Source organism: Impatiens glandulifera, chromosome 6 (assembly GCF_907164915.1).
Source record: "Impatiens glandulifera chromosome 6, dImpGla2.1, whole genome shotgun sequence".
In the NCBI taxonomy this organism is placed as follows: Eukaryota; Viridiplantae; Streptophyta; class Magnoliopsida; order Ericales; family Balsaminaceae; genus Impatiens; species Impatiens glandulifera.
The window spans coordinates 40,010,747-40,034,585 of record NC_061867.1 but is presented as its reverse complement, the minus strand read 5'-3'; the positions used below and the strand labels follow the sequence as shown (position 1 = coordinate 40,034,585).

At 35.8% G+C, this 23,839-nt stretch overlaps 2 protein-coding genes across 2 annotated transcripts; one reads left to right on the top strand and one right to left on the bottom strand.

Moving 5' to 3' along the window:
• Nucleotides 1–1,816: 1,816 nt before the first annotated feature.
• Nucleotides 1,817–3,812, top strand: LOC124943593. The gene is made up of 2 exons (XM_047484079.1): nt 1,817–2,821; nt 2,922–3,812. The coding sequence occupies exons 1-2, from the start codon at nt 1,817–1,819 to the stop codon at nt 3,810–3,812; spliced, it is 1,896 nt and encodes a 631-aa protein (XP_047340035.1).
• Nucleotides 3,813–16,559: 12,747 nt separating this feature from the next.
• LOC124942160 (probable mitochondrial saccharopine dehydrogenase-like oxidoreductase At5g39410) lies at nt 16,560–20,718 on the bottom strand. The gene is made up of 2 exons (XM_047482593.1): nt 20,047–20,718; nt 16,560–17,402 (listed from the first exon to the last, which is right to left on the bottom strand). The coding sequence occupies exons 1-2, from the start codon at nt 20,698–20,700 to the stop codon at nt 16,710–16,712; spliced, it is 1,347 nt and encodes a 448-aa protein (XP_047338549.1). The 5' UTR covers nt 20,701–20,718; the 3' UTR covers nt 16,560–16,709.
• Between the last annotated feature and the right edge of the window lie 3,121 nt (nt 20,719–23,839).

The window sequence follows — 23,839 nt, the reverse complement described above, 5'->3', positions numbered from 1 at the left end:
AGGAGATGTTGTTTGAATCCCTCATTAACACCGGTCTTCGCACTTTTCTCGAAGAATCCGGCCCTATACTCCTTGAGGATGTCAAGACTTTCTTCAGAAGTGTTTGCATAAGAGGAAACTACATTGTTTCCACGGTGAGAGATCACACATTCTGGCTGGATGAAGCCGAATTTGCTCAAATATTCAACCTGCCCACCGAAGGGTTTTCGGACTTCCCACCCCGGGAAAGTAGCGCCGCGATATCTTATGCTTGGCTGTTCTCAGGAACCGGGGTGCCGGTGGAGAATAACGGGCCAAAGACATGTCTTCGCTTTCACATCCAGCTTCTCCTTGAAATTGTCAATTGCTCCTTAATCTGCCAATCCCCCAACCAGCGCTACTCCAAAAAGGTGTACAACATGATGACCTACATCATGAGTTATGCTCCCATAAATTGGTCATTGGTCATCGGTCATATTCAACAACCTGAAAACTATGGTGTTGACCAAGAGGGGTCTCGGCTACGCTCCTCACATCAGTCGACTCATTCTCAAGTACCGTCCAGAATTTGGACCAGGTACACCGGCACCTCTCTCAAACATTCTTGATGTGGATGAGGTGGAGGACAAGTTCTCTAGGATGGTTATTTCTTAAGTTGTATCGTCATCTCTTTTGTACTCCTTTCCTTTTATATTTTCAAACCGATCCATATATTGGTTTTCTATCATGTACCTTTATTCAATGAAAATCCATTTCAGTTTCATAACCGGTACAAAAGTTGCAAAAACTCATCTAACTAACCGGTTAAAATTGATAAACAAATTTGTATTCGTTGAACTATCCGGTCAAAATCAAAACACCGGATCATCGCGGTTAAATCACATCAACTCATAAACGGTTTCAAGAAGAACCGATTAATCAAAATTGCAAAAATCCGCCTAAGGTCTTTGGAGGGAAAATTCCCGCCCAAATTTCCCGCCTTAGGTGTCCCGCCTTGGATTGCCGCATTTTTGGCTTACCGCCCATTGTTTTCCGCCCTTTGGCTTGGAGGGAAAATTCCCGCCCAAAGGTGATGGGACGGTTTGCGACGGTTGGGCTTCCAAACCGCGCCTATAAAAAGGGACCTTGGTCATTTCATTTCATTCTTACGCGAAACAGCTTTCTCTCTCTAAGCTCTCAAACTCTCTCAAAGCGGTTTTTCTCTTGCTCTCTCGATTCAATCATCAACAATGGGTCGTGATTCCGCATTGTTCAAACATATCATCCAGGTGAACTTTGAGGAAATCAGACAAAACGGTTCGGCTCCGGCAAAGGAAGTTCTATCCCGGATTTCCGAGGCGGGTCTCGAATACTTCTTAGGTGGTCCTTTTGTTCTATACAAGGAAGCGGTTGAAGAGTTCTTTAAAACCACATCTCTCTCTAGCAGTACAATAACCGCAACCGTTGGCGGCAAACAGTTCGACATAACCGAAGAGTCGGTTGCAGAAATCCTACGCCTTCCAATAGATGGGCGCAACGCTTCGATGGACATAGATCGAAAAAAACATTCGAGGCGGCTTGCCAGATTCTCTCGGCAACCGCGGCTCCTGTAGAAGTTTCCGGTAAGAAGTCATCACTGCGACCGGAATACATACCACTTTGTGACATCTTCACCAAGTCGGTTCAGGCGAGAGGTGGAAATTTCGACAACCTCATCAAGGCAAAAATTGAGATGCTAGCCGGTCTACTAAACGACATAAATGTTAACTGGGCAAAGGAGATTTTCAACAATTTAAAGGACATGGTGAAACCGGATTCCACCCGGTCATGGGGATACGCCATCCCACTAGGAAAGATCATGCTCCACAACAACATCAACACCGGTTCAGGTGTTATTCTTTCTTCAAGAAAGATCATAAGGTCTCGCCAATTCTTAGAAAAGAAGAAGCCGGCCCCCGATTCTACAGGTGACGGAAGGAAGAAGTCTGCCGCTAAGAAACCGGCTCCGGTAAAGGGCAGGTCCGGATGCAAGAAGGAAAAACAACCGATGGAATCCGCGGAACCGCCCTCTGAAACGCGAGATGAGGACGATTCAGCCTCCAGCTCAGACAAAACTGCCTCACATTATACCGATGATAATATGTCCGGCAAAGAAAAGGAACCGACTGAAGAAGAAGAACAATCGGCAAGTCTTGAAAATGCCGATACCGGTGCAGACGGCCCTGAGGAAGAAGACGTTCCCGTTAACACCGACCAGATGGTGGCCAAGAATATTGTGCGCAGAATCATGGAGGAAATTGATCTGCAAGCTCACAAGGCAGCCGAAGTATACAGTGAGTGGTTCGGATACCGGTGCGACAAATTCTTCAAACATATGCTACCGGGCCTAACCGATGGACAAAGTTTCAGAAGGTTGAAGGAGATAGAGGAGGACGTCATCAACCTAACAAAAGCCAAGGATCCCAACGAAGCCATGGATCGACACGCAATGGTGGAACCGCATGCTCGGCTACAAAAGCTAGCCGGACATATTCGGAAACTTACGGAAAGGTATGTTGCGGGAACACCGAAGTCTAAAATGAAACTCCTGGTGCTGGATTTATTTGCGGTCAAGAAAGGGGAGTTCATCGACGAAGTCGCGCGGCTTGAAGCGGTGCGCGAACAACAAAATACAACGCACTCTCCGCGTCTTGAGACCGATGACGATCAGAATCCAGGCGATCAGTCTCCTCTAGCGGATCAGGCTATCAACGAAACCGACGATAGGACAGGGCCTCATCTCACCGACAATCTTGAATCAGATCAAGTCCGGGATTCAGAACCGGCCGTCACAAAAGAAAAAGTCGAAGTCTCTCATTCAAGAGTTTGTCAACACCGCGGTCAAGCCCTGGAAGAAGAAAGCTAAGAGGGTCGCGGTTCAAGCATTCAAGATTGCCGAGACAACAAGGAATGACCTTGGGAAGGCAAACGAGCGGATCACAGAGATCGAAGTCAACTACCGTGACGACAATGTTCTGTACGACGCTCATCTTAGGCGAACCGTAGACTTGGAAGATACGACCTCAAAGCTGGTGGACGACTTGGAACGGTTTCAAGGGAAAACCGAGCAACGGCTTACAAAGGTCGATGAGGACATGGGGCGGTCAAGCACCGAAGCCGGTTCGACACTCGACAGGGTCATAACCGTTGAAGAGAAGAATGCACTCCTTGAGGAACGAAACAACAAACTTGAAGCCGACCTCAAGGCGGTCACCGAGCAGGTGAATGAACTGATAAATGCAAAGATTGCTGCTGATAAAGCGGTTGAGGGGGCAAACGCTCAAGCAGCTAAAGAACTTCAGGATGCGCTGGATGAGGAGAACCGGAAAAAGAAGGAGGCACCGCGATCTGATGCGAACTTCAACGAACGATTACGGATATCAATGGCCAAAAATCTGGAACTCGCAAAGACCATAGCAGCTCAAGAGGTCAAGGATGCAGAGCGGTTAAACGCTGAAAAACAAAGGCTCGAAGAATATGCCAAGGCTCACAAGAAGTCCAAGGCGGCTCCCTCCTTTTCGGTTCCGGCAACACGAAAAAGGAAAGTTTCTGCAAGGAAGGCTCAAGTCGCCGAGATGCTGGGCAGAATCACCGAAACAGTTGTTGAAGAGGATGACTTCGAGGAGGATCTCGAGCCGCAACCTACAAGACAGCAAGTTTTCAATGCGGTTCCAGTCAGCACGGTCACTCAACCGTTCTCTCCTCACCAGGACACCACGGGAGCAGGAGGTTCTTCTTCAAGGCCGGCTCAACCGGCTAAAGGACTTCCAACAGATGAACTGATGAATGAATTCCTGCCATCCAAATTGAACTAATAGGGGCTCTCTTTTCCACCTTTACTTATGTTTACTTCGGTCATTTACATATATAATATCTTCCCCTTTTTGCGGTTATCTTTACTTATATATATAAAGTTATTTTTGGAAACCGGCCTACATTTGCAATCTTACATGATTTTGATAATTTTAAATAAAATAATCAAAAAGGGAGAAATTGATAAGATAAAAGATAGAATTTTTCAAAATTTTTCTCAAAATTTTCCAAAATTTTTCGAAAAATCCTCCCAAGTCAGTTTCCAAAAATCCGGCCAAATAAAACTCACAAAACCGGCCTACATTTGCAATCTTACATGATTTTGATAATTTTAAATAAAATAATCAAAAAGGGAGAAATTGTTAGATAAAATTAGACCGGTTAATAGAAACTTAACACAAATAAACTTCCTATGCAGGAACAGACAAAGAACCGGACCGGTCAAAGTAATCAACCGGATTGAGAAACTCAACCGGTCAAACACCTAAACTGATCAGAAACATGACCACACAAAGAAGGCAAGATTGGTCAAAACTGAAGGCCGGAAACACCAGATAGTCGGTCATTAACCGACCAAAAGCCAAAACAATAACCGGAAGCCATCCGGTTAAGACAAATAACCGACCAGCATAAGAAGATACTTCGGGTATCTGTTGAGAATTATACCAAAGGAACAGACTGAACATTTCCATATTCATACAAGTCTGAGGAAAGTCTGCAGGCTGCAGAAAATCGTCCTACAGGATCTTTCCACTTCAGGATAAATCAGAAAGACAATCTTCCAAGTACAGACAACTGTCTAACCGACAGTTACCACATTAAGTAAAAGACAAACCTAGCCGGTTTGACCTACATACTGGAAGAACAGACTGTCAGGTCTGAAATGTTGACCGCCAGGTCTGAAACACTGAACCTCTGCTCAACCAATCAAATTCAAGGAAATAAAATGTGACCGTTGGCACATTTCACCTATAAAAGGAGGAGCTGAAGAGGAGTAAATGTGGGACACAGTGGACAATTAATTTACAAGTGATAAGAGTGTGTTCTATCTCTAAAAAGCTTAAGTGCTAAGTTGAAGTGTAATTCTACAATTTTGGTTAAAATTGTACGGGTGTTATCGAGCAGGAAAATAAGTCTCGATCGGATTGTGTTTGTGTATTGCTTAGTGAATATCCTTCTTGCGGTTTCGAGAGGAATGGGTGACGTAGGAGTTTTATCTCCAAACATCCATAAAAACCTGTCTTGTTATTTACTTCCCGCCTGATTTACTTTATAACCGAGCTGTACTAACCTATCTACACCGCTTTGACCAACTCTACACTACCTAAACCGAATCACTAAGTTACAAAACCAACCCAGCAACTTCCAAACTTGTCTTATCCAAAAACCAGTTCTGCCTATCTCGTGAGTGTGCCACTTCAACCTGAAACAAACCTCTTCCGCGCTTGAACCTGGTTCAAGGGTTTGTGACAGTTTGTGTAGTATTGAAACCCCGGTGTTAATCTCTAACAGGATTAATCACCACCTTTGAGTGAGACGCGCTAACCGGACAACCCTGGTCCCCCAGCCGCGACCTAGATCCTAACAATAGTATATATAATTAATTTTTTTTCTAAAATGTAAAGCGTAAAAATGTTTTAAAGAAAGGCCAAAATTAATTAGTAGAGACCTTAGGGGCGTTGTGGGACATAGCGTCTAAAAAACCCTTTCCCACACGTAACCAAACGTCGAACTCACATCTCTTAAATTCCTAATTTTTAAAATTAGGTGGCGACTCTCTAATTGTGAGGTTAATTAATATTGAAAAAAAGTTAAAAAAGGCCTATGACATACTTTCCATTAAAAAACTCTCAATCACTCCCAGATTCGATGGGAATGTAAGATATGGAGTTGTCTACAAAGCCTTATTTTTAAAACTTCAATTTTTCAAACATTAAAATTAATTTCCCTCACGTTTTCAAAATAAATTTTTTAAGGAGTGTCCCAGAATTTTCAAACTAGTCGATCAAAAATATTTTTTTTACAAAAAATCGATCACAATGTTGAAGATGACAAAGTTGCCAAAACAGTTTTGGACATAAGCAGTTCACACAACTTGCTATCTCATAAACAGGTCACCCTCTATTCCTTTGAAGTTTGAAATACCAGAAAGAGTATGATCTAAGAAGAATATTTCATACTCGTATCTAAGGGTGTTTGGATGCAAAGCATATGTGCATATTTCAAAGTAGCAAATATCCAAGTTGGATAATAAAGTAATTCCATGTATTTTCCTTGGATATGGAAATGAGGAATTTGGGTACAGATTATGGGACCCAAAAAAGAAAAGAATTGTTAGATGCAGAGATGTTGTGTTCTTAGAGGGTCAGAATGGGATAAATCTAGAAATCAACGAGAAGTCAGAGAGAGTTGATAAGTCCATAAAACTCATACCAATTCCTTCACATGTACAGTCAACAGTAACAGATGAAGATGAACATAATGAAGAAGCCACTGAGGAAACCTCTAACATGAATGGTAGTAATGATGATGAGACTGTTTATGATGTTTCTGAGTAGGGGGAGCAACATCATTAAGAGGATCTAGAAGAGCCCCCATTAAAAAGGTCTGAAAGAGAGTACCAACCTTATAAAAGGTACCCTTCTTCATAGTATATTCTATTGACAGAAGAAGGAGAGCCAAAATGTTTTTAGGAGGAAAAAGTTCATAAAGACAAAGTTAAGTGGCAGAATACAATGAAAGATGAGATGAAGTGATTGCAAGAAATGGGCACATATGAGCTTGTAGAACTTCCTAAGGGCCGAAAGGCATTGAGAAACAAATGAGTGTTCAAGCTAAAGAGAGATGAAAATGGAGAAATTATGAAGTACAAAGCTCGACTTGTTTTAAAGGGTTTTGGACAGAAACAGAGCATCGACTTTGAGGAGATTTTCTCACCAGTGGTAAAGATGAATTCAATTTGTATAGTGTTAGGTCTAGTAACTAACTTAGACCTTGAGCTTGAGAAACTTTATGTAAAAACTGCATTTCTTCATGGTAATTTAGAAGAAGAGATCTATATGGTACAACGAGAGGGATTTGAAGTTAAAGAAAAGGAGAACATGGTTTGCAAATTGAATAAGAGTCTATACGGTTTGAAACAAGCTCCGAGACAGTGGTACAAGAAATTTGACTCTTTTATGATGAGTCATGGGTACCAGAGAACCAGGGTAGATCCGTGTTTTTACTTCAAAAGATTTTTTAATGGAAAATTTCTAATACTTTTACTTTATCTAGATGATATGTTGATTTTAGGACATGATGCTCAGATAATAGCCATGTCGAAGAAGGAGATGTCCAAGACATTTGACATGAAGGATATGGGCCAAGAACGTTAGATATTGGAAATGCAGATTACTCGTGACAGAAAGGCTAAAAGACTTTGGTTGTTACCAGATAAGTATATTCAAAGGGTGCTTGAAAAATTCAACATGCAAGGAGCAAAGGAAGTAAGTTGTCCACTTCCTAGCCATTTTAAATTGAGCAAGAAGATGTGTCCATCAATAGAGAAAAAAAATAATGAAATGTCAAGTGTTCCATACTCCTCAGCTGTAGGGAATTTTATGTATGCAATGGTTTGCACTAGGCCAGGTATAGCGCATACAGTCGGTGTGGTAAGTAGGTTCCTCTCTAATCTAGGAAAACAACATTGGGAAGCAGTAAAGTGGATTCTTAGATATCTAAGAGACACTTCCAATTTGTGTTTGTGTTTTAGAAATGGTGAAACTTTGTTAAAAGGTTACACAGATGTTGATATAGATGGAGATCTAGATCACAGAAAATTCATTTCGGGTTATGTGTTTACTTTTGTAGGGGGGGCCGTGTCATGGCAATCCAAGTTGCAGAAATGTGTGGCTTTATCAACAACAGAAGCAGAATATATTGCAGCAACTGAAGCTGGTAAGGAGTTATTGTGGATGATTAGATTTCTCATAGAGCTTGGTATGCAACAAAAAGATGCAATTGTTTTCTGTGATAGTCAGAGTGCCATAGATTTGATCAAGAATGCTACATATCATTCCAGAACTAAGAATATTGATGTGAGGTTTTATTGGTTAAGAAATGTAATAGAAAAAAATAGATGAAACTGAAGAAAATCTACACGGATAAGAACCCGCCAAACATATTTACGAAGATTGTTCTAAAAGACAAGCTCGATCTCTTTTGTCAGCTTATCGACATGAATACCAAGTGATGACTTGAACATTGCCTCCCATTTCTATAATACGCGTCACGTGAAATGTATAGTTCGTGATGCGAATTGTATAGTTCGCGTGATGCGTATTGTAGAAATAGGAGTCATGTTTTTGATATATTCTTTGAACTAGATGGGTGGAAGAGAAATCATGAACATGTGTACTTCCTTCTAATATTTGGGAGGGGGTACACATTTTCATATTTTCTCTTCATCCCATCTAATTCAAAGAATGTAACAAAAACATTATCTCTCATTTTTAGAATACGCGTCACACGAAATGTAAAATTCGTGACGCGAATTGTATAGTTGTGATTTGTGTAGTTCTCAACTTTTACAACTCGGGTCACGCACTTTTACAATACGCGTCACGCACTTTTATAATACATGTCACAAATTAGTTGGTATAATCCATTAATTGTTTTCAATTGAAGCTCAAGTAATAATTTCTATGATGGAGGGTAAACAATTGTTAATGGTGTTAGTTCTTTTGTTGCAAATTTATCTAGAGGTCTGACTATACCCTTAAATACTACATATTCTAAATTACTTGATATCATATATCATGTTATTAATGTGGACAAATTCAGATATGATTTAGTGCTTACAGTCAAGTATATTATGTTGGGTATTCAAATTTATATTCCTACTAATATCAAACAATATATGGATGTGATTTTCTATTTATAAGAAACATCAACTTTACTCTAGAATCACACTCCATGGTGTCTCTTTAGTAGACAAGTCACCACCTACAAACCCAACTCAAGAAAGTGGAGTTGTTCTAGAAATTCATGATCCTGGCGTATTCCCGATGTTTCAACAGGTTGTCTTTGAAAGTCAAAATGACATATTAATAAACCAAAAATAAGGAGAAGAAGACACATGATTACGTCTGAATGAAGGGGTTAGTGATTGGGTTGCTAGTATCAAACCAAGAACTGATTGTGTTGCTAGTACCAAACCATGCAGTGATTGGGTTGCTAGTATCAAACCAAACAGTAATTGGGTTGCTAGTATCAAAACAAGTAGTGAAAATCTGATACTGAGACATTAACATGCAATATCGGCTTGGAAGTAAGTATGTTGTTTGAGAATAAAAAAGAACTTCAACCGAGGTTATATAAATATGCGATAGCTAATCATATTGAATTCAAAGTTGAGAAGTCAAGAAAAGAACTTTGGTATGTTAAATGTTTGGATTACATGCAAATGGAGATTATGTGCTGTGAACGGAAAATTTTTGGAGATGTTTGAGATTCGGAAATTTGTACAAGATCACACATGCTCAAGTGTGATGAGGCAAGAGGATAAAAGGCAAACACCATCATGGGTTATTGGGGAGTGCATGAAGAGTAAGTACATGGACCATCACCACAACCACATGCCTAAAAAAATAATTGAAGACATACGGAGAAGTTATGAGATAAAGATGAGTTGTAATAAGACTTGGAGGTCCAGGGAAATAACCTTAATAGCAGTGCAAAGAACTGTAGATGATTCTATGGTAAATTATCATCATACATATGCATGTTGAAGATGAATATCTGGGTACCATAATAGACATCCAGACGAATGAGCTCGGCCATTTCAAGTATATGTTCATGTCCCTAGATGTCTCAATTAGGGATTTCATGAGCTATTGTCGTCCTATATTGTGCGTTGATGTCATTTTTCTTAAGCACAAGGTTAGAAGTCAACTATTGGTGGCGGTAGCATTTGATACAAATGAGCAACTATATCATGTTGCTTTTGGCATCGTTGATTCAAAGAATAATAACTCCTAAACATATTTCATGCAAAAACTAATAGAAGTAATTGGGTTAGTCCCGAATTCCCTCTTCGTATCCGATAGATACTCAAGTATTGTCAATGCCTTGTCCACGGTTTTTTAGAAACATATCACGATGCATGCGCATACCACATCAAAATGAATATTATGGCCAAATTTAAAATTGATAATTGTCACGTAAATTTAATTTGGTTTCTCGCGCATACGCAGTCTCAAAGTTTAATCAGCATTTTGACAAGATTAGGGCTAAGGACCCTCGGATTGCTGCCTATTTGGAAGAAATTGGGTTAGAGAGATGGATTTGTGTATTTTCCCCGGTAAGCGATGCAATCAACTTACAATCAATTACGCCGAGAGCTTTAATAGTTAGAGAAGGAATGCTAGAAAGTATCATATAACAAAATTAGCCGACTATTTAAGATTCACAATACAAGAATGATTTCATAATAGAAGAGAAAAACTGTCCAATCACACAAAACGTTTATCTCAATATTATGAAAAGTTTCTACGTGAGTAAGTCGAGAAGGCCATATTCTATAACGTCAATTCGCTTGACTGATTCCAATTTTATGTGCATAACAGTGAATATAATTTTAAAATTGACTGCAAAGGCATGACTTGTAGTTGTAGGATATTTGATGTATCGGGTCTTCCTTGTACGCATGCCCTAACTGTTGCTTGTACCCAGAAATTGGATGCATATGACTTCTACTCAAAATAACGATTTGCTCACATGTTGAATCTAACCAATTGTATAATTTGTGATGCGAATTTGCTCACATGTTGAATCTAACCAATTACACACATGTTGAATCGTTATCTTTTTCAGGTATTACTCAACTAAATCGTGGTTGAATGCATATGCGGAGATATGTTATTCAGTTTCTAATGAAGACGCCTGGGAAATTCCCGAAAATATCTAACAACAAGTGTGTCTAAAACCATCTATTAAGGTTAAGAAATGGTATCCTATAACAAAGCATATGTCAACCCAAGGTGGACCTTGTAAGGTCCGGAGATGATGCAACTCATGTGGTGGTCAAGGTCATAACATGTAAACATGTTCAATAGTGATGCCTAACCATCTACGGTAAAAGCATCATCATTTCAGCGGAACGAACCTTTAGCTAGAACTTGAATTTGGGATTTCATGTGTGGAATTCCTTAAGTGTATATTTTTTTTATATATGAATATATGAGCTATATATATCTCAGTTTTTTAAGTAACGTTTAATAATTTTACAAATAATTTTTCAGTGTTGAACTTGATTTTTTTTTAATTTTATTCAAAAATTGAATAAATACTCCCTATGTGTTAAGCCTTCAATCCATCAAACAGAATCCAAACATTACAACCTAATTCGAAATATTGAAGAACTCTGGCGAACTAAATTTTTATAAATATTTCTCTGGCAATCTAAGCTTCAATCCATGGCTTTAGAAAGATTCTTACACATCATTGGAGTGTTTTCTAATCGTTGGTAAGCTTCCAGACCTGCTATAATTCGAATTGTGATTGGAAATTTTATTTTTCCAAGTTTGATCGGGTTGATCATATTTAGGGTTCAATTTTGTGTTTTCTTTGTTTGAAATCATTCCCTATATAATTTCTAAGCTTTTTGTCGAAAGAGATTTCATCAATTCAACCTAAATAAAAAAAACTCAAATATGATTTAAAAATCTAGAAAATTTGAATTTTATTTTCTTGAGCTTTTAAGCTTGAATATTTTATTCAAATAGTTGTTAAACATGTTTGTAAACATGTTAGGATGATTTCTAAATCATAAAATCAACATGTCGGTCATGTTTGTTCCAAATGAAATTTTTAAAATTTTTAGTTTGAATTTTAGTTTTGAAAGTTGTTGTAGAGCTGGATTGATGTTCTTGTTTTTGTTGTGTTTGACTATAAATATCATTTCAAAACTATTGAAACATGAATTAGGCCATGAGATGACCTAAATCAAAAGTTCTCAAATTTTGCCCTAACAATCATTTTGAAAAATCAATTGTCATTGAGTTCGATTGATCGTGTTTAAGGTTATGGATTATGATCCTTACATTCATATGAGTTGTTTGCAATTTACAGATCATTATTTCATGATCTGTATCAAAAAATACAAACCTACAATTCTTCATACCAAATAAAGAACATTCGGTCCCCAACGACCGAGTCCAGTATGACTGAGAATCTTTGGTCCTTATCGAGGTCAAGGACCTAGAAAACCGACATAGGACCGAGACCAATGACCAGTGTTCTTGAATTAGGACTAAGACCCAGGGCCGATGTTCTTGAGCAAAGACCGAGGATTCCGATCGATGATTCTAACCTAGGACTGAGAGGTCTGAACTAGGACCGAGACTACCATGTCCCACGACTAAGGAAGCTAGACATATGACCAAATAGCCCGAGTTAAAGATTGAGCCTCCTAAATCCCAAGGCTGAAACCTCTGATCCCTTGATTGAGTGTCCCGAGCCCCGATCCATACCACCCCGATCTTGACCGAGCCCGTCCGAGCCCAGATCGGTAAAAATGGATCCAAGCCCTAGGACTCGAATCTTAAGGTCTATATGGGTTGTACTTTTCAAAATCCAAAATTATTTTTATAATTTTGGAACCCCAATCCATTTTCAAATAATCCCGAAAGGTTAGAAAATGATATTTAAATATTTTCGAGATATTTCCAAAAATATATTTTGGTTAAGGCCCGTTTGAAATTTATTTTTAAATTCTAATCCATTTTCTGATATTTTCAAGTATTATACTTAATCTTATATCAACGCAATCGTAGGTACGCCCTTTTAAATAATTTTCTGCAATTATTTATTTAATCTAAACATATCTTTGTTTAGGATCCCGGACTAACTAATTAAAGAAAGTAAATGTTATAAATAAAACTTTTGATAGCCAGACTTTTATTTTATGAATAAAACCGTTTTCAACATGCGCGGAAGACATAGCGCGAAAGTCTTTTCCCGGGCATAATCAAATAATGAACCCCTTATGGAAACTCTAGTACAAAGTACATTTGTAAACGTACAATTTACTGATTTTTTTAAAATCATTTGGTGTCTCTGTTTTCAAATAAATAATCTATTCTTAAATTAATCATGTTTAATTAATTTAAACCAGATTTCAAGTAAAATCTCCGGATTATTAAAATTTGACTAAACCTAATTATTTTTACATAGTTAATTTCAAAAGCTCCCAGATACTATCAAAATCTTTTAAAAAAGATGTCTGACATGCAAATCAAGGTTAAAACGCATCGAACTTTAAGTCACTTCGGGATTCCCCACGTATTGTCACGCGTCACTCCACACGTGTTAAGCTACAAGGATGCCTCGTAAGGGGAACCTATTTTTGGGGGTTACAATGGGCTGATATGATTAGATGCAAATATGGAAATGATTGGTCTGGATGGTTTACCAAAGGTAGCTCCTAACTAGATGATTGTAGCGTTTGGTGAGACATATCTACTATGAGTAAGTCTTTTCATGGACAGTACAGATTCGCGGTAGGCGATGACTCATCGATCAACTTTTGGGACAATATTTGGTGTAGTGTCAAAATAGAGGAGAAATGCATTATCATTCTCAACCCTCTCTTCGGCCGCGATATGTAGAAGTACTTCGGTTAAGGGCATGTTTGATCAATGTTCGAATACTTTCGCGAGTAGAATCAAATAGAGGAGAAGACTTAATGATAGAGATGTAACTTTACATGAAAGGATGTTGCTCTTAGTGGGTCACAATGTAGTGATTTTTTCTTCTTGTGATATCTTATGTTTACAAGATATGGATTCTTTTTAGGTTGGTCATGTTACAAATTATTTGCGGAGATTTCCCCATATACCTTTCTATGGGAGAAGTTGTGGGATTTTAAATTCCCTTCAAAAATCTCATTTTTTTGGATGGTGTTCTATACATGGAGGGATCTCGATGGATGATAAATGTATAAAAAATGGTGCATTATGGTTAGTCATTGCATAATGTGTTGCAAAGAGGTGGAGACGACACCTTACTTGCTTTTGCTTTACAAATGATTGACTATGATTTGGAGCCTACTTTTAAACATCATTGACATTGAGTGAGTGATGCCTAAGTCAATCATCGGTTATTGGGATATTTTGATAGAAATTGTGATCTCGATTAGATTGAGTCGATGAGTCCCTATATCGATTATTTTCTGGTAGACTATTTGACTTATAATGAACTATAGGGTGTTCAGTGGTCGGGGTCAACCAATGCGTTTACTTCACAACGCTATTATTATGACGATAAGAGATATATCTTCAAGAAAATTAATGAAGTCGGTCGGTGAACTAGTTGATCTTCATGAAGATATTCGAGCTCGTTAATGTTAGAGTTTATATTTTGTTTTGTTTGTTGATGAGCATTTTTGTTTACGTTTTCATTATTACATTCAATTGGTTAATCTCGTTGTATTTTGGTTGTATTTGGTGACTAGGTAAATATTCGTGTTTTTGTATTGCTTTTGTCATTATGCTTAAACGAGTAACATTTATATCATATTGTATGGAATTTTTTCAAAAAATAATAGCACATGATATTTAATTAATTACTAAAAGTCACGCGTGTCTTCTTTAACATTTTGTAAAAAATTAATAAAAAAATAATAAATATAATGGGCACCAACAATTGATTTGTCTTCTAAAAATCAATAAACATATCCATCTTAAACTTTAAATATTCCTCAAATGAGATAAATTAATCTTAAACTCTAAGAGAAAATATGAAATAATTAGCGTATTATATTATTTTGATTGGACCTACAATTGATTGTAAATCTTGCCAATCAAATTTCATTTTATTTTTTTAACTGAGTAATGATAGACTTATAGAATTTTTATAGAAAATATTAATAGGGAATTATGAATCATTCATGGAATGAAAATTTGAAAATTTAATCCGTCAATATCTATAAAAATTCTCTCTATATATGTTTATTATTAAATTGGAACGGTATAATTATGGAGTTAAAGAGTTTGGTTTGGTTGGTATACTAACATACACAATCAAACTGTTGAAATTAGTTTGAAAAAAATATCAAATAGTTGGTTTTAGTTTATTTGTCATCGGTTTGGCCGATTCTATCGATTTTGTTCTTTCACAAAATATTATGCTTAAAAAATAAAATTTTAGGTTACCGCCTTGACAGACTCGAACTCAAAACATTTCAAAGAGGTTGGGGATACCATCTCTTATAATCTTGTTGCTGCTAGGTTATAAGAGGAGATTATACATATATTATAATTTCATTAAAACAAATGAATGTATAAATGAGATTGATAAACGTGGGGAACAAAAATAAATATGATTGACAAAAGTGTGGTATTTTGTTAGTATTGCATAATCATTCTCATTATAGTATTTGAAAATTTATTTATTTTTTATAATTAATTAATTCTCAATAAATTCAAATAAGAGTTATATATGAGAAATTAATTAACAAATAATACAAGATAATATTTACAAAAATAAACAATTGATGATCTAGAATCAAATTGGATAATAATTTATAAAAATAAAACTCTAGAAAAGTCCAACAATCATGCAATTTGTTGAGACTTTCTTCAAAGTCGAACTCATTTGAATTCTTGAATAATGAGTGTTAAAGTAGAGAAAACTGAACGAAATCAATGAATCAGTGTCTCTACTAAATATTCTGAGCGACAGTTAAAATTATCATTAGTCGAGGGTTGATAAATAACGCCGAAAATTGTATTTTCAAGTGGAAATAGACTATCTACCTATATGACTAGTATAATAAGAAATCTATACAAATAATTACAAGATACATGTGAGTTGTCATACATATGAAAATCAAATAAAGTAATTTTTTATTAATTTTTTTAAAAATAACTAGATCTGGACGAATACGGACTCGATAAAATATCATCACCAACATAATTATAGGATGTGAGAAACAAAACAACACACCAACAATTGAAAGTATATTTTATACTATAAAAGTCTGAGTAAAAAAATTGATTAAGCTAAAGCGGATGCAAAACCGAACAAAACGGTTATCAACTCAAATCTCAGTGATGAAAATGAGACACCTTCCGATACTAAAAAATCAATTGAATAACAATAAAAATTGACCTGACCACAAAATCAGTACAAAATAGTTAACAAAAAATCTTGAACACTCAAAACATAAAACTTTAAATCTTGAAGGACCACCTATGTTGTGTTGGCTGAAACCATCATCAGTACTCCAGTCCTTCATCTAATATTCATCTTATTACTTACAATACAAATATTACAATACAAATATTGAACACTCAAAATCTTAATAATAATGGTTTGCTCTAGATTGTGGATACAGAGTATTACGGAAATTAAGATTAGCTTTTAATGACAATACTTTGAGTAACTTTTAATGACAAGACCTAACTTAAGAGGAAAAACTAGTTAAAAAATAAAACATTGTGTGTATTTGTTTTTGACACAGTTTTATACTTCTTCCTGTTAACTGGTTGGCTTTGTTAACAAGAGATTATCATTAGTAATGAATTTGAACTTACTATTCCCTAATATCTCAAGTTCAATATTCAAGCAATAATGCCTCCAACCACCAAATAAATTTTCATTGACATATCTTGATGACTGGTTGGCTTCACTAACAAGTGAGTATCTAAAGTAGTAGCAAATCGAAAAGTTTATTGTCTAACACTTAACTACCAAATCATTTAACAGACCTGAAAATATGTAAGTAAGAAATTAACTTTCAAGTTCCAACTCCGTACAATATAAAGACAAAATGTAAGAAACAAAGTTCACACACACAAGTACATTAAAACAAAGCTGGTCTTGCTACTACAACTAGTTCACCACACAAGTTAGATTCAGCCAAGCAATGGACCCTTTGAGATAGTATCAAAAGATATCCCATTTTCTTGAAGCCTTTTCTGAAGATCAGTTGGCCCAAACACAATCCCAGGAGTATAAACACCTCCCTTAGGCAGAGCATCGCGTTGGCTTAATACAACAAGAGCACATTGAACCAGAATTATTGGAGTAGTTAAATAACCAATTTCTGGACCCATTACTCTAGTTACTATTTCCATATCGGGTTTCGCACTTTGCTGTGGAAAGACATTACTATTGCTAAAACCATGCCCAACGAACCACATCTTGAAGGAAGCACTAGCCACTTGTTCTTCACTAGGACCTTCTTTCTTACACGCCCCTAGACTGAAAACAGAAGGATATGCCAAAAGAAGCTTCCTCCCTAGTGAAAACTTTGCAAAGAGGCCCCTGACAATCCCAAAGAATATAAAAGGAAATACACCCAAATAGGACTTGGTACCTAACTTCATACCAAAGTGAGCTGGTTTTACAGTTGACCAGAATGCTTCTCTGTTTTTAATCTGCTCATTACTCTCGTTAACACCTTGAAGGCCATGTGAATTTTCATGAAGGGTTGTTAATGTCCTTCGAACTATGATAGAATCTGCTGACGGTAGCTTAAGACCCCAAAGGCCTAACTTCTTCTCGTGTTGTATTATCGATCCTTTGGAAGGGAGGGGGCCAGGAATCTGCAAAGAACTTGATGTGGTTATTTACAAGAAACATCTATATATGTTTGAATATTAACTAAATTTGCTTCAAAATCTTGCAACTTGTTTTGGACTAGTTTTGTTTTCTATATTTCTAAAGATTGCTCATATTATTGTCTGCCATCAACAACGACATTCATTCTTCAATTAATCTGAATTTTGAAATAATATTTTTATTTTAAAGTGCATAAGAATACATTAACAAGAGGATGTATGTAGCAAATTGGTAGAAACAAAATATTAATTACCTAAATAACCTTATTTTTCTCCCTATTTTCTATTGCACAAATCTCACCTGTAATCTTTATCTCTATGTGGTTAATAGAAAGGAGGCGGTTTAGAGGTCGTCAACCACAAGTCTGGTGTTCTCAAGGCAGAGAATATCCGTAGGTGGCTATATATGTTCTTTTTTGAAATGTTTTCAGGTACTCCATACTAATTTGTGGTTAATAGATGGCACTTAGGCCCCTCCCATACGGGGCACTCAAAATTAAAAAAAAAATAGCAATAGCGAGTGGTATAAACCTATATAGGGCTGCAAATGAGTCAAGCCGAGCTCAAGCCATCTTGAACTCGAGCTCGACTCAATTAAGTATTTTTTAGCTAGACTCGAACTCGAACGATTTTATAAATTTGAGCTCGAGCTCGACTCGACTATTTACCTACAAACTCGGTTCGACTCGAAAAACATGAATTAAAATTAAATTTTTGTAAAAAAAAATTATTTTAAATTTTAGATGTTAATATTAATATTAAAATAAAAATATAATATTATTTATTATAAGACTTGTAAAAGTTCGACAAACCATTGAGTAAGTATTATATGAGCTCGAGCTCGAATATTAAACGAGCCGGCTTGAGTTTGACTTGAGCTCGGTCAAAGTCAAACTTTGACCGCGCAACTCACGAGCAGCTTGACTCATTTGTAGTACTAAATCTATAGACATAAAGAGCTTCCTAGGATGCTAGCTAGATTGATTGGTAAGTTAGAGGTCTTCCATCGGGTAAGGAAAGTGTTGTTAGGACATAGTGTCCTTTTCTTTGAAGTCGAGCAACATTTAGAGATTTCATTATCCAAAGTAGGATGAAGTCTTTCTAGGTTGTTTTTGTTTAAAATAATACAAACTTATTATATTTACTTAATAATACGTAAAATATAATTATTTAACTAAAAAAAATAAGATTTTTTTTCTGATTAGAGCACCCTAATTCTCTATGCGGGTACTTAGAGGCGGAGCCACTCACAAGGGTAACCGGGCTCTAGCCCGGAGGGCCCCAGCTCCTTAATAGATACATAGTATATAATATATAATTATATAATTTACTAATATATTAATTGTATATAATTAGCCAGGATGCATCATGTTGTACTATAATATATTTATGTATAACTTATAACATATCTAATTTATTAATTTTTATTATTTTCAACATAAATACTAATATACTATATAATATATTTATTCATAATTAAAGAACAATCTTTAACATCCTAATTTATTAATTCCAAAGAAATAAACAGACTCAATAATATATAATTTATCATTCCTAAATAAAAAAACCTATAACTTATTCATTCCTAATAAATTTAGTTACCTAACATTAAACTATATATAATTTATATAACTTAATTAAAAAATTATGTCCCAAACAATAATAATTACCGTCATAATTTGAAATTTTAATTTTTTTTCTTACTAGACGTTAAATCTCTATATATGTCGTCATATAGTATAAGTTGAATCATATCAAACGCACTTAAGAAAAAAATATGAATTGCTTAAGGACAACGAAACAAAGCATGAAATCGTTTTTTAAATAGTCCATGATTTATAGGATTTCCCCACAGAGAAAACGGAGGACCACATCATGTCGACATATTTTTACGTGGCGACATCCTATAAATCGATGTCATGATTTGTTTCATTGTGCTTAAACAATTCATAATTTCTTAATAAATCATAGACTATTAAAAAAAAATGTGTTATATATTAGTTTTTGTAAAAATATTTTTAACCCGGGTAGATTTAAAATTATGGCTCCGCCCCTACCGGTACTGGCTGTATTCATTGATATTTCTTTTTGAATTTTTGTTCGATTAGGGCACCCATAAGATGAAGAGTTTGTTACGCCTCCCACACAATCAAGGCTCCGCTCAACCTTTTAGCAAACATATAGTCGTCGATCCTTAATGCAAGTCACTGATAGAGAGCGAAAATTTTGGTAGAGAAAAGCGCGAATTGAGTTTTTCTAAACATAAATTATTTAATAATAAAATATTTATGAAATAAGGGATAATTTAATATTATAATGATTAAATTGATTAAAAAAAAGGATAATGTGATATATTGTAAAATTCACCAATAACCCATATGTAACAAGTCTTTAGAGCTTGATGTTGGTTTTTCTTATATAAAAATTGGTTTTTATAAAAAAAAAAACCTCAATTTAATATGATATAGGAGAAAATTAATTTTAAGTAAAGGATAATTTAATATTTTGTTGAATGAATATAATAATTTAATTAACGAAAATAAATGAGATGAGATATTTGAGCATTGATCCATGTTGAAGTAGAAAGGAACAAGTAGATATGTGTTATCAAATCAATTTTAGGGCTTACCGGCGGCCTAGGTTTTCTTGGCCGTGATCGCCTCAACGCTTGCAGATTATCAGCGTTAGCCAATCCGAGAACAGCCGATTCATAGGTACCAAAGTTACCCACAATCCTCTTACTAGACTCCAGTGTCAGATACGCCTCCACCCGATTAGGAGCCGCCGGCGAAACCCACTGTCTGGAATTGAATAAAAATCCCAACTCCGCAGGAACCGAATCGGACCCACATGCTGAAACCACCAAAGAGCCCTTTTCCACCGCCTTATCGTGATATAAAGCCTCCATCTTCTCCATAAACTCCGGTTCACCAGATATATCAAGGTAATCACAACCAGCTTCGACGCAGGCAGCTACGACGGGTTCGCCGTAAAGGCGAAAAGGGCCGACGCAATCAAGGATGATCCTGGCCTGAGAAGCAATACGTCGAAGGGAGGCAGCGTCGGAGACATCTGCGGAGAGAATGGGGATGGTCGGCGGTTGATTGGGGCTGGCGGCCCATGCAAGAGCTTGGGATAGCTTGGATGGACTGCGGCCTGCTATGACTAGAGTTTTGAGAGGGGAATTGGGGGAGTTGAGGAATTTGAGTGCTTCTCTGATTACATATTTGCCTGTAAATCCTGATGCTCCGAGAATTACGATATCACAGATGGAGGTCTCCATTCTCGAAAGCGGCGGATAGAAATGAAGGACTAGAAAAGGTCAGATCTTAATAAAGCTTTCTTGTAATCGGCTGGACGGTTGATTTCGAAAATAACTGTTATGAGAGAGCTGATAAGAGAATGAATCTCTTTGCGCGCATGTTGTTTGGCAGAAGTTGATTTCGCTGCTTGAATGCGCGTGCTGGAATTAAAGAGTTAATTTGGATGTTAGCATAAGATTAAATGAGTTCGGTCCGTATGGTCAAACCACCAACAGAATAAGAAAACGGATAATATTTTTTTATATTCCTTATTTTTTATTTCAAGATGTATAATTAACATTAACAAATTAATAAAAAAAAATTAAAAAATTAATTTAATTATATTAAAATAATAAGTGTTCATTAATATATATATATATATATATATATATAATTCTACATCATTTTTTTAAAACTAAAAAAAAAATCAAAAAAATTAAAGAATAAAAATTTCAAAATTTTATGAGTTCTAAAATATATATAACAATATACATACACAAAATTTAAAAAAAAAATACATCAATCATAAATGGTCTTATGATTAAAGTTATCATCTTTCACACTTGAGACAAGAATTTGAATCCTTACAAATATTAATTTAAGTAAATTATATTTATGGATAAGAGGCCTACACTTGAGACAAGAGTTCGAATCCTTGCAAACTCAAAATTAAGTAATTATATGTGTGGATAAGAGACGTTAATAAAGTATCGTGAGAGTTCGAATCCTTGCAAATTCAAATTTAAGTAAATTATATGTGTGGATAAGAGCCGATAATAAAGGATCGTGAGAGTTCGAACCCTTTCAAATACAAATTTAAGTAAATTATATGTGTGGATAAGAGCCGTTAATAAAGGATCGTGAGGTGATGGTTGATTGCCGAGAAATAAGAGGCCTATAATATTTGTTTGCTAAGGATAATAGATATGTGGTTGGTTTGTCGAGGGATAAGTTGTCAGTAACAAAGGATCGCGAGGTCACAAGATTAGAGGTCGATTAAGATTGATAGTTGGTTTGCCGAGGGATAAAATACCGATAATAAAGGATCGTGAGGTCACGTGATTAGAGAGGTCTATTGATATTGAGATTGGTGATTTGTTTACACAGTGATAAGAGATGTCGGGGGGGATAAAAGGCCGATAATAAAGGATAAGAGACTTGTGAAACAATGAAAGTTTGATTGATATTTGTGGTTGATTTGTCGAGGGATAAGATGTCGGAAACAAAGGATTGTGAGGTCACGAGATTAGAGGTCGATTAAGATTGACAGTTGGTTTGTCATGGGATAAAATACCGATAATAAAGGATCGTGAGGTTACGTGATTAGAGAGGTCTATTGAGATTGGTGATTGTTTTACTGAGTGATAAAAGATGTTGGGGGATAAAAGGAAGATAATAAAGGATAAGAGACTTGTGAAACAATGAAAGTTTGATTTATATTTGTGGTTGATTTGTCGAGGAATAAGAGGTCAGTAACAAAGGATCGTGAGGTCACGAGATTAGACGTATATTGAAATTTGTGGTTGGACTGCCGATAGATAAGAGACCGGTAACATTAAGATTGGGATGTGGTTTAATAATGGATAAGAAGTTAATTTAGATTTTGTGGTTGGTTTACTAAGAGGGATAATAGAACAATAACATTGGTTTGGTTTTTCAAGAATAAGAGACTTGTGAAATTGTGTGATTGAGATGTGATTTATCAATGGATAAGAGGCATGTGAAAGATTAATTAAGTTTGGTGGTTGGTTTGTCGGGGGATAAGAGGTATGAAAGTGTGATTAAGATTTCTGGTTAGTTTACCGAGGGATAAGAGGCCAATAACATATGTTTCTCAAAATGAGAAGAGAATTGTAGTTGGTTTCCCAGGGATAAGATGAGAGATTAGTAATATGAGAGAGTAATTGGAATACAATAAATATTTGTTGTTAAATATATGAACGAGATTATTGGTCTACCGTAGAATTTAATGTGAGAAGGTTCATGATATGATGAGATTGTTAGTTTGTCAAAAGTGAAATTAAAAGATGTTGGTACTGTTGAGATAATTTGAGTGCAAAAATGAGGTTACGAGATTAGTAATATGACATGTCTATAGGTAACAAATGATATATTTTATTGACCGAGAAATGAGGGTAAAATCAATGAACTAATGAGAAAAAAGTTAAATGAATGTCTACTTATCAAATTTGTTATATTATTTATTTTTTTGATGAATAACAAAAATAACGTTGAATGAGAGGAGTAAGACGATCACTAGATTGTCCCAACCATTGAAGCCCCTCATGTTTAGACCATAAATATTGTCGATGAAAAAGAGGATGAATGCGATGAAAACAATAATGATGATGGCGACGACAAAAATTTGAGTATTGTCTATTTCAACTTTATAATATGAATTTTATTTATCCTTGCAACGCAGGGACATTATGCTAGTTTATAAAAACGTTCCTAACTTTATCAATACTCGGTAGCATAGTTTTGAAACTCGGCCCGGTCGACCAGAAAACCCGGTGAACCGGTCGTCAAACTAGGCTTGGTTGATGAAAAAAATATGAAATGCAATCAACTTAGTTAAACACGTTCAACCCATCGGTTGGACCGTAAATACGGAAGCCCGGGTTAACCCAGCGGGTTTATCCTATTTTTTTAAAAAAATATTTTTTTCTTTCTCACTTATCGCTCTCTCAGTTCCCTCTCCCCATTTTTTTTATTCCTATTGGGTTTATCTATTTCTAGTTCCATGTACGTGGGTAGATTACTGATATTTAGTTCTAAACACTGATAATGATAAACTCTTTCATTCACCTCAAGCTCCGCCTCCTACCTGAATCAGATGATTTTGGTGAATGGTGTGAACGTTTTGCGAAGAATTAGTAACTGGTATTTATTTTAATAGTGTTAATCTATAAGAGTTTATGTTTATTTTAATTGTGTTGTCCCTAATAAGGACAATGAACATATTGTAATTGCGAAATAATGTTTTGAATTTTAATCTCTACTTTGACTATTATTGTATAAACAATTTGATGGATTTTTGTTATTTTTGTATTATTTTATTAATATAAGAAACACACTGGTTGAACCAATTGACCCACCAGTTGAACTAGTAACCTAGTG